The sequence below is a fragment of the Botrytis porri genome, assembly GCF_014898465.1.
Source record: "Botrytis porri strain MUCL 3234 chromosome Unknown BPOR_002, whole genome shotgun sequence".
Classification (NCBI taxonomy): Eukaryota; Fungi; Ascomycota; class Leotiomycetes; order Helotiales; family Sclerotiniaceae; genus Botrytis; species Botrytis porri.
The window spans coordinates 2,248,835-2,266,492 of record NW_024066076.1 but is presented as its reverse complement, the minus strand read 5'-3'; the positions used below and the strand labels follow the sequence as shown (position 1 = coordinate 2,266,492).

Here is a 17,658-nt window from a genome sequence, read left to right as displayed (position 1 = left end):
CGATTTTTGATCGATTTGTCCAATCAAATGTGCTTCTTGGATTAGCTGAACCCCTTCGCTACTGCAGGAGAAGGGATTGGAAGAAGACGAACACGTATAACCCTCCAGCTTTAGGCTATATTCCCCCTTTGATTAAAATTCTAGGCTCTGTGGGGGTTAGCTCACACTACAATTCAGATTGCTAAATCTCTACGCCAATAAATCTTGTTGCTGATATACGGCTTGCGAGTCATGTATAAAATCAAAATATTTAGAAACAATTATGATCTAAACCTCGAAGAAACAAACAAATGATATCAAGTCTTCTTTCCCATTTCAAATAACACTAATGAATCCTCGGGTATCAATATATGAAATATTACCATTTAAGGTATTTATTATATACCACAGCCTTAGATAATGACACACGACATACATCAACAACAACCACTAATCTATACTCTCACTGATTAATAAGATTCTAATCAACATAGGTACCATCTGACTCGTGCCAAATGCTCTCGCTGGCTGAATGTATGCACTACCGACGCTATGGAGACCAGAATAATCCTCTTGCAGTTCACTATCTTGTTGTATATGCATCTCACTTGGAAATCGTTTACTTTATGGCCACGTGGGTACCCATATGCCGGTCTGAAGAAACAATAACAAAGATCTATCACATCTCGGGTATACCGGACTGCGCGACTACTGCATTAAACATCAAGACCCTTGAAGTAAATCCTTCGAAATCTCTCACGTCAAGCTGGGTGCAGTCTGCAAAAAATTTGACACCTTGCGCACCATAGCGGGGTCACGGGAAATCTCATGTCCGCCATTTGTCTCCACGATGTGAGCATTGGCCGCGGTGCAGAACGTCGTCAGAATAGTGGAGTCACCCCTGTACATATCTTTGGAGCCAATAACGTGCAAGGACGGGATATTGATGCAACCCAAGGGATTCCAACGCAAAGGAGACCTTCCAAAGGGCCATAGTAGCTCCGTTTCTGAATCCCAGTTACCCTTGAGTAGTGGATGATATGCAGCTCCAAAAACACTTGTAATATCGTCCGTGGAGCACACCACTTTTGAAGGTCTTGATGGTCCTCCAAGTGATCGACACTTTCCATCATGCGACAGTGTAAATCCTGGGCTATCTAGATCCCAACATTGAATTGCGCAGAAAAATACGGCACATCGAAAGTCATCTCTGGGATGCTGGCGGGTGGAGTCGTGCAGAAGGTATGAGGCCGCAAGTGCAGCGCCTTGTGAGAATCCCAGAATTCCATCGAAGGGACCATGCGTGTCGATGAAGTCTTCCAATCGATCAACCGCTGCCAGTACGGCATCTGGAGAAGGGACAGTAAAATAGGAGTAATATGGTCCCGGAAAGAACATTTCCACTCCTATTTGTGGCTGTCAGTTTTATGATACAAAGGGGCCTCTTTGGGGTTTCTGACCTGGTGCTGGCGAAGTCTCCATTTCTCCCTGAAAGAAAACGAATTCATGGCCTGGAAGTTGACGCCTGATCATGAACAATTGGGCTTCGAGAATGGACTTGCCAGTACCAATGCCGTGCAAACATAGGAATCGCATAGTTATAAGAAATTTCAATTCTGAGTGTTTTTGAATGGTTTCGAGGTTATTCAGTTCACAAGAGGCCTTTTTATATAACCCGATGTCTCTTACTAAAAGTTTCTCTCCGGATACATGGTAAGAAACTATGGTTGACACCTACGATGGTACATGTTCCAAAACCTGTTGTATTGAATTCACAATTATACATAACATAAAATCTTTGTAAAACTATATCATCTTAGCTTTCATGGAGAACCATTTAGTTAATTGATTGAACGGATACTTTTTCTATGCACTTTAAATTAAACTAGGAATATTTGTTGAAACTCAATGTAACGAGTTGAGTAGGTGAGATATTCTGTGTTATTCAAGCTCAAAAACACTTTCGTGTGTTACAATGAGTATTCCATAGAGGCCAATTGCTCTGGAACACTTTCATGTAAGATCCATGTAGATATCAACCTCCCACGCTCATATTGTGACTCTAACTAGTATCGATAACGCGTGGCAAAGTCTATAACCTGCGGGAGCCTGCCTTAACTTATTACTACCTTATTAGCAGAAAGTGTGCCATAGATATCACACCGCAAGTTCAAAATCAGTCTGAATCTTAAGCTGTACAATGGATAACAATGAAGCGATCTAGATCAGCCGGTGTGTAAAATGCAGTGTAACCCGAGAGGGGGAGAGGGGGGCTTTCAGCTAGCCACCCAGTTTCTTTATTTATAGCCTCGGAATACAGTAAAACTCAAAGTCGGTCTTGGTATCATCTCACAGTTCTCTTTTCGTCTCTCTATCACTGAAGCGAGAGTAAAATGGCCAAACTCGACTCAGAGCTCAAGCCCCCTCGATTCAACTTCGTACGCGAAGTTGTTGATCAATGGAGTCAACATCGTGGAGACTCTCCCGCATTGGTTCTAGTCACGCAGAAAAGGCGCAAAGATGTGTCTTATCGTGAGCTGAGTGAACGCTCTATACAAGTTGCATCGGCGCTCTTTGAGCTAGGGCTTCGAGCAGGAGACACCATAGTGATCTCAGCAACACGGTGTCGAGACTGGTATGAGATTCTATGTGCCTGTCTCCGCAGTGGAATTGTTATCTGCCCTGTTGCTAGCGGACTCTCTGGTGCAGATCTGGAACATCGTATCCAGAAAGTTCACGCCAAAGCATTCATCGGCGACCTTGTCCAGGTGGAAAAGGTGTTGGCTGTCAGATCTCGTCTCGCTACGCTGCAGCACATGATTCAAATTGGATACGATGATAGGATTACAGATGCGATCGACTACTCGGTCTTGGTGACCACAGGTCAGGCAAATGTAGTGGACACTACGACAGATTCGGTGGCAAATTCCCCTGCTGTCCTTTATTTCACATCCGGCACCACTGGGGAACCCAAGACCGCCCAGCACAGCCAACTTTCTCTGGCTCTGAGTAGCAAGATTGCTGGAGAACACTGGGCTCAACTTTCTCCCGGTAGCCTGTTCTGGAGTCTCTCAGAAGTTGGCTGGGTGAAAGGCTCATGGGCTGTTTTTGCCGCATGGAATCATGGGGCTGCATTACTGGTTGACGAAACGCCGAGTCAGATGTTCGACCCCATTCATACGCTCCGAGTTATGCATGAGTATCCCGTCACCAACTTTTGTGCGACTCCAACAGCCTATAGGCAATTAGTCACGTCCCATAGTCGGGAGTTTGCGGCTTCGCATCCTCCACAGATGATCAAAATTTGTATCAGTGCTGGCGAAACAATCGAAAGTACTGTGATTAAGGCCTGGGGGGAGATAGCGCGGGGAGCAACAATTTTGAATGGTTATGGTTTGACGGAGACAGTTTTTCTCTGCACTGAGACCATAGATAGCCAGCGTCCAGGATCAATGGGGCGACCTCTCCCAGGCATTCCACTGGAGATCCTAAGCGATGACGCAGAGGCAGTGGTGGTTGGAGAGGAAGGTGCTATAGGAGTGTGCCTTTCTGATTGCAAGGATTCCATATACGACGTCTTCAATGGTTACATGAACGAAGAAGGTGTAGTTACTCGACCAACGGTACGCAGTGCCGCGGGGAAAGAATATTACCTAACAGGAGACCGAGCTTATCAGGATGAAGAGGGCTACTTCTGGTTCAAGGCCCGACAAGATGACATCATCAATTGCTCGGGATATCGGATTGGACCCAGTGAAGTGGAAGCGGTCTTGCAGAGTCATCCGGGAGTACTAGAATCAGCGGTGGTTGGGATTCCGGATGAAGAACGCGGGTCTATTATTAAGGCCTATGTTGTCTTGAACAAAGGGTATGAGACCAGACCCCCGCGAAAGCTGCAGGTCGAGCTTCGCCAGCATTTTTTGAACAACAGTGCATCCTACAAGTGTCCCCGAGTCATTGAATTCATACCCGGAGCTAAATTACCTCGAACAGTCACAGGGAAGGTGCAGCGACATGAACTTCGAGCCTGGGAGCAGAGGCCGAACCAATGAAATCACTTTCCTACGTGTTCATTATGTATTCATTAGCCTTAGAATTAGTAGATTCGGCGATCAATATCCAATCTCTACCTAGGTACATTACATATGCATCTACGATCGATATCCACAATCGAAATTGAATATGCATAAATAATAAAAAGTTAAACCCCGCCTGCAATCGCCTTTTTTTTTGTAGAGCTTTATGAAGTGGGGACATAGAGCTGTTCACCTATCATGTGTATACCCTAGCAACCAGGGATGTTACAAGCCTATTTTTAGCGATGTTCCCGCATAATTGCTTTTTCCAGAGGTATGCAAATTTGAATTAAAATGCTGTTGAGACAAATACGAGCTATGGTCGTCCAAATTTAGTAATCTAAGTGCAATTGCAATTCACTGGTAGTTAGTCGGGGCATTCATTTGGCCGGCGAACCCTTCTATTAATTTGATCTAGTAGCGTTGGTTTCAATTGTTTCTCTGTGCTCGCTCTTTTTTTTGGTGAGGGCCTGACAACATAAACGAAGCACTACAAACCACCAGGGGGATTTGGATCAACGATGAATCTAGAATATTATCGACATTGGGGTTTTCCATGAGATCGTGATGCAAAGTTGCATTGTCATTGAACTTCAAGCGATGTGAGTTCGCCGAGTACACTCGTGGATGAACAGGCGGTCTTTCCCGATTGGGCTTAGTTCAACCGTCTCATTGTCTAGAACTATTCCTTACAATCTGATTTGTTTAAATGTAAACGTGACCACCACTGACTGAAACCGTGTTTCCATTGATCCAACTGGCACCAGAGCTAGCTAGGAAGGCCACAACATTAGCCACCTCTCCAACGGTACCATGACGTTTTGCCGCACTCGGCCCAGTCACCTGTGCATCCCGAAACTCATCTGGAATGTCTCCTCCTTCAACACTTGTGTTAATTTCACCCAGGGCCAAGTTGTTGACTGTCATCTTGTACGGGCAGGCAAGTTCATGCGCCCACTGACGTCCCAAGCATTCCAGGGCAGCCTTGGTAGATGCGTACAGGGAGAGATTGTTGATACCTATGCGAGATAGTCCTGACGATCTGCAATGTTTTGTGAGTTGCTTGCCACAAAATAAATGTTTAGGAGTACAAACATATTGATTACTCGACCATCTTTTTCAGCGATATGAGGGAGCAATGCCTGCACAAGAAGATGTGGTGCACGCACGTTGACCATGTATTCACTTGATCAAATTGTCAGTTTCTAAAACAATATGGCATGTTTCAGGGAAACACTTCAAATACTTACTGATCAAATAATGCCCCATCTAGCTCTAAAACTGGTAAGAATGGAGGATATGATGCAGCATTGTTGACGAGAATGTCAATTTTGCTGACATTGAGTCCTTTCATAGCCTGGTCAATAACACGACGTCCAGCGTCCAGTGTCGCAAGGTCAACTTGTACCAGGCAGGCCACACTCCCTAATTCACTAATTTGACTTGCGACTTTCTCAGCTGCCGGGGTACTTTTATCGGAGTGGTACACAATGGCAACTTTGGCACCGCGCTTAGCAAGTTCCAGAGCAATGCCAGCTCCGATTCCACGGGAACTGCCAGTCACTATGGCGGCTTTCCCTTCGAGAGAGATATTGGGGGGAAGATTAAACGAATTCATTGTCAATTTTCTTAGTTGAGTAGAGACTGATTGAGGACAAAAACGAAACCTGATGGAGGAGTAGAATTTCAAGACTTTGGGCTTCCTGAAAAAGCATGTAGCCACGTTGTTATGAATCGTCACGAATGGCACATGCTACAAAATTCATTTGTAAATCTCCAAATTGCGTGCTCCTTGCAAACATAGCTCAAGTATTGCTGCAATGCATATCTCACGCAATGCGTGTTCCATCGTCGTATAGATCCGTCGGTGGTAAGATCTTGCGAGATGCATCTCTCAACTTACACAACACATGAATGAATAATGCAGGGTTATCTGGCTCTACAGGGTACTCGTCTGCTTCTAGACCTACCTGCACTAGGAGAATGAGATTTTGTAAATCCTTCAAACAATTCAATGTTGTTCTCGCATAATTGGGCTTCATTACCATAAAACATGCTGTGTGATGTAACGTTGAAGTTGAAGTTGAAGTTGAAGACTGCAGATTGTAGATTACAGAATGGTATGATATGCTTGAGTCAGTTCCTGTCAAATGATTAGCCCCCCCTGCCTAATTCGGCTAGATGTCTCCACCCCTCAGCTCCCCTCTCTTTTCCCCACATCCATACCCCCTGTCTAATACCAGCTCTCACTATCAAAACTTCAAGTCATCCACGTGAAATTATTCGACTATCAAAAATCTAAGTCCTTATAGCACTCACATTCTGAGTGTTCCCATCAAAATGTAACGGTAAATGAATCGCGCTTTAACACGCTCTACCTGTCACTAACGAATGAATAAGCCTCAATACGCTTAGTTAACCTACAGAAATTAGTGCAGGATCTACAACCAAATTTCTTTTGTTTCTTTGATCAAATCTGTCATTGAAGGGGGATCTCTGTAAGAGATATACTAACTCGAACAAAGTAGTCGTGTATGGCGAATTATTAGTATAAGCTCGCGAGTTTTCAACTTGGGTTGGTTAGTTACAAATCTAGATTAGAAATGTCAGAATACTCTGATATAGATTGTGAATGCGATGGACTAGATCGATTAAACTTTTCTAAAATAGGAATAACCCCCCTTGAAGGTAATTTTCTGATATATGAAAACCATGCTACCAAATGTGTTGATCTGATAACTGACAGATATACTGAAATGAATTATGCTTTTGACAGATATACCTATTCAGTAGTATACGTGATACCACGGTATCCAATGAGGATTAAGAGTTCTATCACGCACTAACTCAAAAAGATGACATACCCGCTGTCAAATGTGATTCATGACTTCGGCGTAGTGGACCGTACCCTACATATGCATCCAGCAACAACTGCATATTTGTGGTTGAAAAAGTAATAAATTCAAAATCAAAGGTATCATTAGCTGTCCTACACTTTTCTGTTTCCTCAGTTATGCTTCTCAAACAATCTTTGCGCCCTTTCTATTTTCACAAAGATGGGCTCCACCGTGCGAGAAAGTACTTGCTATGATTCGACCTATCTGGCCGAATACTACGACATTTGGACAGGCACGCGGAATGACACCAGCTACAACTCAAATGCACTCATCCAGATGGTCTCTAAGGCACCATCCTCACATATTCTTGTGCTTGATGCTTGCACTGGCACTGGCCGGCTGATTCAGGCAATCACTAGCTATGCGAAAGATCAGCCTGATATTTCCCTCGCCAATGTGGAGTTCGTTGGACTCGACAATGAACCCCATATGATTGCGCGAGCGGAGAAAATCAATTCAAAACTACCTGTTCAAGCTGGTTGTCGAAGCATAACTTGGCTTCTGGGCTCAGCGCTGGATATGTCTTCTCTTCCCATCTTTCAAACAAAAAAGGTCGACCTTCTCACGATTGGGTTTGGAAGTATTTCGCACTTCTACCGACCAGGTCAACCTGAGAAGTTTTTAGAAGAGGTGGCTCATATCCTGACTCCTGGAACAGGAGTAGCTCATATCTCGATTGTGAGCAAGCTCATTGCAGACCCAGAGTTGGGTCTGGATAAGGATATAACAGATCCTTTGCCACCTAGTGAGCATTCCAGTGTCGAGTTCCCAGGTGTAGTTTATCGTGAGAAGGTGGTAGAAAATGGCGTTCAGGGGGATACGTGGCGCGTGGTCAGAGACATTGAGGTCTGGAAGGATGAGACTCTGATTGAGAAGAATTTGGACACAGCTTTATTTCGTGTCTGGACCGAGAAAGAGTTGAGAGAATTGGTTGCTGGGGCCGGCTTGCGAGTATTGGAGATAATTCCCCAGGAGGTAGATACACTATTTGTAGTGAGCTGTTGAAAATCTGTAGCTGCACGCCACTAAAATCAATATATTTTTCTTGCAAATGACCTGGAAGTACTTGAGTACACAGAGAGGTGATTGATTCCCAATTTGTACTTTGAAATGCCGATCAGAGCGACGTAATATATATATAGACACTCCCTCTTCAATTTTTCGCCCAAGTTACATATCATTTCCATATTTTCTCTCATTCAGCACACTGTTATTCACTATGGGGAGTATCGGCGAAATCTCGGTGCTTAGAATCCAATCCCCCCATGACCTTATCAAAGATTCCTGGTGTCGAATCCTCAGTCTAGATGATGAAGATGTTGAGCCAGACTCCAACTTTTTTGCCCTAGGTGGAGATTCCATAGATGCCCTAAAAGTAGCGCGGCTGGTACAGCAAGCTGGAATAGCCCTAAATGTGAATCTCATGCTTCGTCATCCCCAGTTCTCGGAGATGGTAAAAGCTGTTTCGGAACAATCACCACAAGAAGTGAAAGAAATCGAACGTCCTGAAAAAGTGGTCTCTACCCGGTTCATTCAAATCCCGGAATCCTGGCAGCACGAGGTTCTCTCCTCAGCGGTGCAAGAATGTCACATTTCCGAGTCGGATGTAGTACGCCTATTTCCCTGCACACCGATGCAGACGGGCCTTGTGGTCCTTACAGCTCAACAGCATGATCTATATTGGGCCCAACAGAGCTTTGAATTGCCGAGCGACTGGCCAGTTGCTCAAGTAGAGTCTGCTTGGAAACGGGTGGTTGAGGCGAACGAAGCACTTCGCAGCCGGATTATACAGCTTTCTAATGGAACTTGTTATCAAGTGGTGCTTCACTCGGAAACCGGCACAATAAATGAAGACGTCAAAGGCGGTGATAGCAACCCCCCGTTTGGACAACCTCTGTTCTATTGTTGGATAAAACCAGGGCGACTTCAATGGCGTGTCCACCATGCTGTTTACGATGCATGGTCGCAGCGGTTGATCTTTAACGCGTTGGTAGATGCCTACCAAGATCCTACTAATCCAAAAATTATTCACCCTCCCTTCTCGTCATTTGCCGGATATCTGGCGCAGATGGATTTGAGTCAGTCTATGAGCTTTTGGCGCCAGCATTTGCATGGATTTGAGGGACAGGCATTTCCCAGATCCTTAGTAACGGATGAGCCTCGAGATCAGGCCCATGTTTCAATGGAATCTACATGGGGCCAGAATCAACATCATCTCGGGTTCACCGCCGCAACAGCCATACAAACAGCATGGGGGATTGTTCTTACTCGCTACAATGAAGCTTCTGATGTTGTTTTCGGGGTGGTAAGCATGGGAAGAAGCGCCGCAATTGCGGGTGAAGATGTCGCTCGTATCATCGGCCCGACAATTGCTACTATTCCCTTTCGTTTGCAACTGGAGGAATCCACCACCGTGAAGGAATCTTTATCAGCTACACAGTCGCAATATGGAGACTGTTTACCTCATGAACATGTTGGTTTGGCACATATTTCCTCCTCGGGGGATTCCGGGCCAGCCCAAGCCTCCCGCTTTCAAAGTCTTTTGGTGATACAGCCCGACGAAGTTGATGAAAACCCTATCCATGAGATATTGGCTGAGCGTCGAGATGACTATATGGAATATCCTCTGTCACTCGAATGTTTTCTCGGCCCAAATTCTATTCGCCATGTAATCACCTATAGCAAGGCCGTCATGAGCCAATGGGAAGCAGAACGACTCCTCGAAAAATTCATTCATGTACTGAATTGGATCCTCCAGTCATCAAATCAGGCGTCTCTTGTGTCAGAAATAGAAATGTGGACTGCAAATGATGCTATGATCATGCAGCAGTGGCATTCAACCCCTATCGACTTGATCGAGGAATGCATTCACAGGTTGATTGAGCAGCGTTCAGTCATGGGCAAATGGGAAGACAGTCCTGCCGTTTGTGGATGGGATGGTGAGTTTTCATACAGTCAACTGCTCTCAGTGTCGAAGCTGTTGGCTCGACGTCTCCGTGCTGCGGGCGTAGGTCCAGAGACTTTGGTGCCTATAGCCCATGAGAAGTCCTGCTGGACCCTAATAAGTATACTCGGAGTTCTTCAGGCGGGTGGTGCGTTTGTTCTGTTGGATAGTGGACTACCGATAGCTCGCATGCAGACTATGATATCTGTGGTACAAGCTCCTTTAATTATCTGCTCTGAAGTTCTTCAATCCAAAGTGTCCGGTCTTGCGAATCAAATACTGTGCCTGGATTCTGTGATTCGGAAAGAGCTGCTTCAGAAGCAGCCCACGAATCAGACAGATGCCTCCTTCTGCCCTGGTGTTGTAGCGAATAATGCAGCCTATGCTGTTTTCACATCTGGCACCACGGGAATCCCAAAGGCTGTGGTGGCAGAACACCGTCAAGTTGCTACTGCATTCCATGCACAGGCTATGCAGGGTATGTTCCAGCGCAATCGTCGTATGCTGCAAGTCGCGACCTACAGTTTCGATCCATCAATTGCGGACATGTTGGGACCATTGTTCGTGGGTGGAGTAGTATGCATTCCACGAGAGGAAGAGGTTCTCACCGCACTAGCAAGCGTTATCTCTCGGTTCCAAGTAGATGTGATTGATATCACTCCATCAGTAGCTAACATCTTGGACCCACTTGAGGTCCCGAATTTAAAGGAGTTGCGTCTGGGTGGAGAGGCTGTAACTGCGGCGCAGCTGAAACGATGGACCAAGTTACCCCATCTTCAGTTCCGCAACAGTTATGGTCCCAGCGAATGCTGTGTCACTGCTGCACTGACTCCACCGCTACATCCTTCAGTGAATCCCTTGAATTTTGGTTCTCCTGTAGGTTGTCGCATGGTAATTGTGCATCCTGATAATTGCAGTCAATTGGTGGCATTGGGGCTTGTAGGAGAACTCGCGATTCAAGGCCCTATCGTCACTAGAGGATACCTGAACAATGCAGATGCTCAGAAAAGGGCATTTGTTGAGATATCTCCATTTGAAACCTTTTCAGAAGCTACACCACCCTGGGCGTCAAGAATATATTTAACTGGAGATCTGGCACGGTTTGCACCAGATGGCTCTGTAATTTTTGTGGGTCGCAAGGACCATCAGGTCAAGTTGAATGGACAGCGTATTGAGCTTGGAGAAATTGAAGCCACTGCCACAAAAATTGGAGGATTGGAGGAAGCTGTCGTGATGATCATCAAGAGCAATAGCCGTGCAGAGCTAGTTCTAATTGCTCAGTGGAAGAACGATTCGATATCACAGCCAGAAGGCATTAAAGACAGCAAAATCAACAGTATCAATAGCTTGCAAGAGATTAAGATACTAAATCTCCCTGACATATCTGCCAACATCCTGCGGCAGCTTGCCGCAATGCTACCTCCATATATGGTGCCGGCTGTATGTCTCTTAACGGACCGTCTGCCTTTATCACTGACTGGTAAGACAGATCGCAAGGGACTTCAACAGTGGATAGAACAACAAGATCTTTCGCCTTGGCGAAGAACTATCGCAACAGCTACGATTCCAGCTTCTGATACCATAGCCCGACAACTCAGCGAGCTACTGGAACCTTTCCTACCGGAGGGGTCTATTGAAGACCCAGAGAATCCTCCTGATTTCGCTCCCGTGTCAGCAGGACTAGACTCGATTCGCATGGTCTCGTTTGTGCGTGCGATTAACCGCACCTTTGGCGTTCTCTTACCACTCAGTCGGATACCTCGCACCATGCTGCTTACTGAGTTGGCCATCACAGTAAAAGAATTACAGTCCCGGAAAGACACAAACAAAGAACAAATAATGGATAATGAAGATGTTGAACCAATGCTCCGTGATCTTCAGAAGGGAATCTCAGGCCATTTTGCGTCTGGCCCCACACTTTCCTCCGCTATACACAACGTCTTTTTGACAGGTGCGACTGGATACGTCGGGACTGCCATTCTCCAAAGACTCCTTTGTACTCCTTCTCTCCAGAAAGCTTATCTCCTTGTTCGTGCAGATGATGTAGCCATTGGACTTGAGCGTGTGCGCGCTGCAGCCATCAAAGCCGGTTGGTGGAATGAGACGCTACATTCTTCCAAAATCCAAGTATGGATAGGAGATCTCTCCAAGCCAAGCCTTGGCCTTAATAGCTCTCAGTGGGAAAAGTTGGAAGGATGCAACACAGCCACAGATGCCTCTCAAATTACTGGAATCATTCACAACGGAGCTCTCGTACACTGGCAGTACAGCTACTCTGAGCTTCGAGCGGCCAACGTAGATTCTACTACACAATTAGTATCTATAGCGACACGGAATCCGAATATTGCTCGCTTGGAGTATATATCCGGAGGTGCGCAATGGGATCCATCTGAAGAGGAGACTGTTTTTTCCACATCTACACTCCAGCAAAAGCTGCATGAGACAAATGGTTACGGACAATCAAAATTGATCGCCGAGCAGATCGTAGCAGCGACGGCAGCACTGCAAGAATCAGAGGGAATCCCAGGGAGTCGACTCGGCATCCTGAATCCGGCTTTAATAATTGGTGGCCCAAGTCATGGTCATGCGGCTAACCTCGATGACCTGATCTGGAGACTCGTTAGCGCATGTGTGCTCGTGGGCGAGTACTACCCCGAGCCCGAGGAGTGGATTTACATTTCTAGGGCAGAGGATGTTGCTGAGATGACTGTAAATGCCTTGATTAACCCCACGGTGATCAGGAAGCAAAGAAAGATGCTGAACGGGATTCGGGTAAGGGCTTTTTGGGCGGCGGTCAATGCTGCTCTTGATACTCCCTTGCGTGCCAGCGAGACCTATGCTGTCTGGCTTGGTAAGCTTAATGGCTCTTTATCCGAATTTGGTGATGAGCATCCATGTTGGCCTGTTATAAATGTCATTGAGACGATGGGCCCAGGACTCCTTAGTAGTCCGGCTCCTGTGTGGACTGATGCTGATAATTGGGAAGAGATGGAGCGGGTTATGGCTAACGCTGTTACACTAAATGTGAAATACTTGCACAACCTTGGTTATCTTGGGAGGACTTGGTCAGGTAAAGACTTTCCTGGAGGCTTTAGGAGGAGAGGTTGAGATCTTTGTATGTTTGCGGGGAGGCAGGATTTATGTCCCACTTTTCTTCGCAGGAATCTTGGCATTTTCTTAGTCAAATTTCGTGACTACCCGTGTAAAGTTTTTTTTGGGAATTGGCTTTTTCTCGTCTTGATTTTAAATTATCAGACATTAACTACAACTTCAATATATCAGTCTCATTCATTCAAATGCCGATTAACCAGTTTTTGTTCTTAGCCTTTGTCTAAACGAAAAAAAGGAGAGGCCGAATCACTTCGATAGAACCGGACGCTAATTTCCTGACTGGTATTCTCTTTTCGACTAAAGATATCGTCATAATTTTCAAGGTTATAAGAGATCAAAAGATCAAAGACTTTCGAATGTGTGCATTGGTGTTCAGGACTGAATGACTGCGAGTTATGGGTTGTTTGATTTGATATCTAATATTGAAGGAGTAAGATCTTACATCCGTTTGGCATTCCGATTTCCGCGTCTAGCTAGAGAGCGTGTACATCTCCACAAGAACTTTGATTGGCCAATATTTGAAACGAAAGAAGGAAAACATTGAAGGAAGAAGTTTTTGTTGCAGTACAGTCAGTGTACTGAATGTCGGATGTTACTTCCTGTAATTTTTCTTGCTTGCTGGTTTCAATCGATATAAAACGTTATTTGCTATAAGACTGCTTGGTTCAGTGACTGCAATATACTCCTCTATGTAAGCGTCGTCATATGTTGAAGGCGATGTATTGACGCCGATCCCCTAAGACAGTTATCTTATGAATGGCCGCACCCTGCTTCAAATTAATCTCATGCCCTCCAATCTGAAATGGCAAGATTAGAAGTTGTCGGATAAACAAAAAGAAAGTGTTAGTATCGCGAAATTAGGCACAAAATATAGTCTCACAGGCAAAGAAAAAGATGGTGATTGAAGGTGGTGAAAGATCAATAACGTGGATATGAGGTCATGGATTTATTGGATCTGCTGATATTATCTTATTTCGATATGTACTCGAAGAAGATACATTGACAATAGTGATAAAACAGGTAGCGCCGTAGCGGAATCAATTCAATATAGCTGGGGCAACATTGACTACTTGCATACGAATCCATCCCAAGAGTTGAAGGCCTTCTCACAGTCCTTCTGATACTGAGGTAATCCAGCAGCATAGGTAAGTAACTCGCGTTTCTTCCCCGGAATATTTCCACCCAAAAACCACGAGTCTGGAGAATCGAGGAATAACGTTCCATCGAATTGAGATTTTACCTGTTGACTCCAACTTTCCTGGGCAGCGACAGTGGCCTCGACGACAGCGTTTCCTTTTGCCAGTAGCTGTTTGATGGCATCACAGATAAGCCCGCACTGCACCTCGATGCCGATAGGTCCGCTCGAAAAGGACAATGGACCCTGGGGGCCTGCCAGGAAAAACAGATTGGGATATCCATTGATGGTCATTCCAAGATACGTTTTCACGCCGTCCTTCCACTCGTCCTTCAAAGACTTTCCTTCGACACTATGAAGCCCCATATGAGTGAGTCCGCCAGTAATCATGTCAAAGCCCGTGGCTAGGGCAATTATATCGAGAGGGTAGAATTGACCATCTGTGGTGGTGAGGCCATTCGGTTGGAAGGAGTCAATGGATGTGGATCGTAGGTCCACTATATCTACATTAGACCGATTGAACTGGTCGTAGTAGTCAAGCTCGCAGGTAGGTCTTTTCGCACCCATTGGATGAAAAGGCTCTAGAGGCGCCAGGAGATCACGTTTGCGTGGATCCTCAATACGTGAACGGACCTTCTGAGCCCAGAAGTCGTACATCTCCCGGTTTGCGGCACGGTTGATCATTACATCCTTATAGTTACCGTAGACATAGGGAAATCCGCCAGTCTTCCATAAATGTTCTCGGAAGGCTTGTCGCTCAGCTGGATCTACTGTGTCAAATGTGTTGGTTGGTGCGAATTGATAATTCACGCCGCTAAGATGCGTACGGCGATAATTGCAGAATTCTTCGTGGGTCATTTTTGGATCTTGAAGCCAGCCCTCTCCGTGCATAGGTAGGGCTGTGTTGGGAGTCCGTTGGAAGACAGTAAGATGATCTACTCGCTTAGCCCAGTCTTGTACTATCTGCAACCCAGAGGCCCCTGTACCAATGACCGCGGCTCGCTTGCCCTTCAGCTCAAACCCTTCCTCTGGCCACTCGTAAGAGTGAGCCACTGTCCCTTTGAACAACTCAAGTCCGGGGAAAGAGGGAATGTGTGGCACTGTCCCGGGTCCAGGGCAAGCAATCAAAAATTGACTGGTGAACTGACTGCCGTCTTCAGTAGTTGTGTGCCATCTATCCCCCCTAAACTGACCATGCGTGACACGGGTGTTGAACTGGATGTCTTGTTTCAATCCCAATACTTTGTCAAGGTATGCAAAATATCGTCGCAATTCCGGCTGCGAGGGGAATTTCTCACTCCATTTCCAGTTGTTCCAAATCTCTGGAATTGATAGGGCATAGAATGGAGCTTCCGTGTCTACTCGTGCGCCAGGGTATCGGTTCCAGAACCATGTTCCTCCTAGATCCGATGCTGCTTCTAGCACAAGACATCGGTGGCCCTGTTTCCGGAGATGATAGAGAAGAGTTACCCCGGCAAAACCGGCCCCTACAATGATAATATCATAGTCTGGTGGTCTGTTTGTGATTACGGCCATGTTTGTAGTAGGAGAGAGAAGTTTGAAAAGGCAATGGAGTTATATGGATTGTGATAAATTTATTTTTTAGTCTTCTGACTTCTCCTTCTAGGAATGTTGCTACATATTTATTTTTGACAGGTTACAAGCATTGGCAACTGTTAGCGTTTATGTACGAATTATGGGCTTCGATGTAAGAACTGCATTGTCACCTGCAGACTAGGGAATTGATTCAATCGCCACCCAAGACAAAATGTAGCATTTTACTAGTCGCGCTAAATACATCTCAAAAGGGAAAAGGCAAGCAATGGAATTCGAACGAAGGTTGCAGTAAGTTAATGCACATATATTCAGCAGTATGTATGCAATATGCATCTAACAACCTATCACATGTTACATGTATCATTGTGCTTCTACCCTTTTATCTCATTGCTTCAATGGCTGGTTGGACTTCAGTCCAATCTGGTCGGCAACCTCGGTGTAATTGTGTTGCCACAATCCACCTCCTAGTGTCGGGTACTGAGAGCGCCAGGCACACATTTTTTGTGCCAATGGGGTCATGCTCTCTATAACATCACGAGGAATCATCAGCGGATAGCATTCCTCCGGTGTGAGGTAGCTAGCTTGGAAGCACAGGGAGATACCGCGACGCCAGAAGTCCTCAGTACGGTTTTCACCGCCACCGTGGCAAAGCCTGCCTGTGAAGAAGAACACGTCGCCAGTCTTCATGACTGCGGGAACAGCATCCTCCTCTCGGCCCCAGTCCTCATAGTCCTCCATTAAGTGACTCTTGGGAATACCACGAGTGGCACCGTTCTCAGCGGTAAAATCAGTCAAAGCAGTGAAGAAACTGATCTGGATCTCGTCCATCCGGGGACCTAACTTGGTCAATCCGGGAAACTCGGCTGTGTCGCGATGTAGCTCTTGAGCTTTGCTTTGAGGACCAATTTCGATTACTTGCGCGGTGCACATCCAGTAGTCTCCAGATTCCTTGCGGAAGATTGCCTCGCAAATCTGGTGTAACAGGTCGTAGTTAAGGACTTCCTCGCGGAAGGTTTTGCTGATGGTAGGTAAGTTGCTGAGTCGGCGAGTATTGGAACCGTGGAATTGGGTAATCCATTCTTCCTCCCCGACATCTCGGTGTGTGCCACATTTGATCTTGGCTAACAAAGGGTCTACCTCTTTGTTGATTTTCGCCATCTGCTCCTGTGTGAAAAAGTCCTCCACCACAATCCCGCCATCTTCGCGGAACATCTGGAGGATCTCTTCGACGGGTGCCTTGGCACTAATGCGTCGGAAAGGAGTTGGGAGACTGACAGTCATTCTGAATAGAGAGGGTAGGAAGGTGAAATTGAACGGGGATAGTAATACTGATGCTTTCTGTCAACGAGTAAGAGATCTCTATTTATGTCCGGTCTCAAGAATCATGAGTAAGGATACGTCAGTGACTTCGCTAAGCGTACATATGCATGCCTTTGTGACTGCTCTCACTATAGATGTGATGGCAACTTGAATCAGATTGACTGCTTATCTTGGTGATATGCATGCACCACGTAGTTGTTATCTTTCATTCTGACGCGTCGCATCTGCATGATTTCAATACAATCAATGAATGTAGTGCTTGGTGCAGGAGTGCGACGATTCTATGGTCTTGGGTACCTATGCAGAAGAATCTGATGATCGGTCATGGAACTTTCAATATTTACCTGAAGTCCTTTAATTTCTCCATGGGTCTTATAGTGCACCTGAAATCTGCAGATTCACTTCGTGAGTATAGTAAAACCATCTGTAGTACTGGGTGAACTATAGTGCATTCATCTATAAAATCCTCAACCAGCTAGAAATATAGTGACAGATTATGTATTACATAACCCTGATTGTGTGAACCCCTCACGTACCCAGTATCATTATTATAAGCATATGGAAAGTTTTCAAAAATTGACGGTACTAACGGGATAAAATTAATTCGACAGATTTATTTTCACAAGTACTTTAACCTTT

General features: G+C 45.6%; 7 protein-coding genes across 7 annotated transcripts; 3 read left to right on the top strand and 4 right to left on the bottom strand.

The window, feature by feature from the left end:
- Positions 1-735: 735 nt before the first annotated feature.
- Positions 736-1,575, bottom strand: EAF01_001678 (uncharacterized protein; the record flags this gene model as incomplete). The annotated part of the gene is made up of 2 exons (XM_038909928.1): positions 736-1,385; positions 1,440-1,575. The coding sequence occupies 2 exons, from the start codon at positions 1,573-1,575 to the stop codon at positions 736-738; spliced, it is 786 nt and encodes a 261-aa protein (XP_038774740.1).
- A 797-nt stretch (positions 1,576-2,372) lies between these two features.
- On the top strand, positions 2,373-4,031 carry EAF01_001677 (uncharacterized protein; the record flags this gene model as incomplete). Its single annotated transcript, XM_038909927.1, has 1 exon — positions 2,373-4,031. One exon carries the CDS (start codon positions 2,373-2,375, stop codon positions 4,029-4,031), a length of 1,659 nt encoding a protein of 552 aa, XP_038774739.1.
- A 729-nt stretch (positions 4,032-4,760) lies between these two features.
- EAF01_001676 (uncharacterized protein) lies at positions 4,761-5,673 on the bottom strand (the record flags this gene model as incomplete). Its single annotated transcript, XM_038909926.1, has 3 exons — positions 4,761-5,097; positions 5,151-5,240; positions 5,306-5,673. The coding sequence occupies 3 exons, from the start codon at positions 5,671-5,673 to the stop codon at positions 4,761-4,763; spliced, it is 795 nt and encodes a 264-aa protein (XP_038774738.1).
- A 1,438-nt stretch (positions 5,674-7,111) lies between these two features.
- Positions 7,112-7,957, top strand: EAF01_001675 (uncharacterized protein; the record flags this gene model as incomplete). The annotated part of the gene is made up of 1 exon (XM_038909925.1): positions 7,112-7,957. One exon carries the CDS (start codon positions 7,112-7,114, stop codon positions 7,955-7,957), a length of 846 nt encoding a protein of 281 aa, XP_038774737.1.
- A 214-nt stretch (positions 7,958-8,171) lies between these two features.
- Positions 8,172-13,004, top strand: EAF01_001674 (uncharacterized protein; the record flags this gene model as incomplete). The annotated part of the gene is made up of 1 exon (XM_038909924.1): positions 8,172-13,004. The coding sequence occupies one exon, from the start codon at positions 8,172-8,174 to the stop codon at positions 13,002-13,004; it is 4,833 nt and encodes a 1,610-aa protein (XP_038774736.1).
- Positions 13,005-14,073: 1,069 nt separating this feature from the next.
- Positions 14,074-15,678, bottom strand: EAF01_001673 (uncharacterized protein; the record flags this gene model as incomplete). Its single annotated transcript, XM_038909923.1, has 1 exon — positions 14,074-15,678. The coding sequence occupies one exon, from the start codon at positions 15,676-15,678 to the stop codon at positions 14,074-14,076; it is 1,605 nt and encodes a 534-aa protein (XP_038774735.1).
- Positions 15,679-16,083: 405 nt separating this feature from the next.
- On the bottom strand, positions 16,084-16,980 carry EAF01_001672 (uncharacterized protein; the record flags this gene model as incomplete). Its single annotated transcript, XM_038909922.1, has 1 exon — positions 16,084-16,980. One exon carries the CDS (start codon positions 16,978-16,980, stop codon positions 16,084-16,086), a length of 897 nt encoding a protein of 298 aa, XP_038774734.1.
- Between the last annotated feature and the right edge of the window lie 678 nt (positions 16,981-17,658).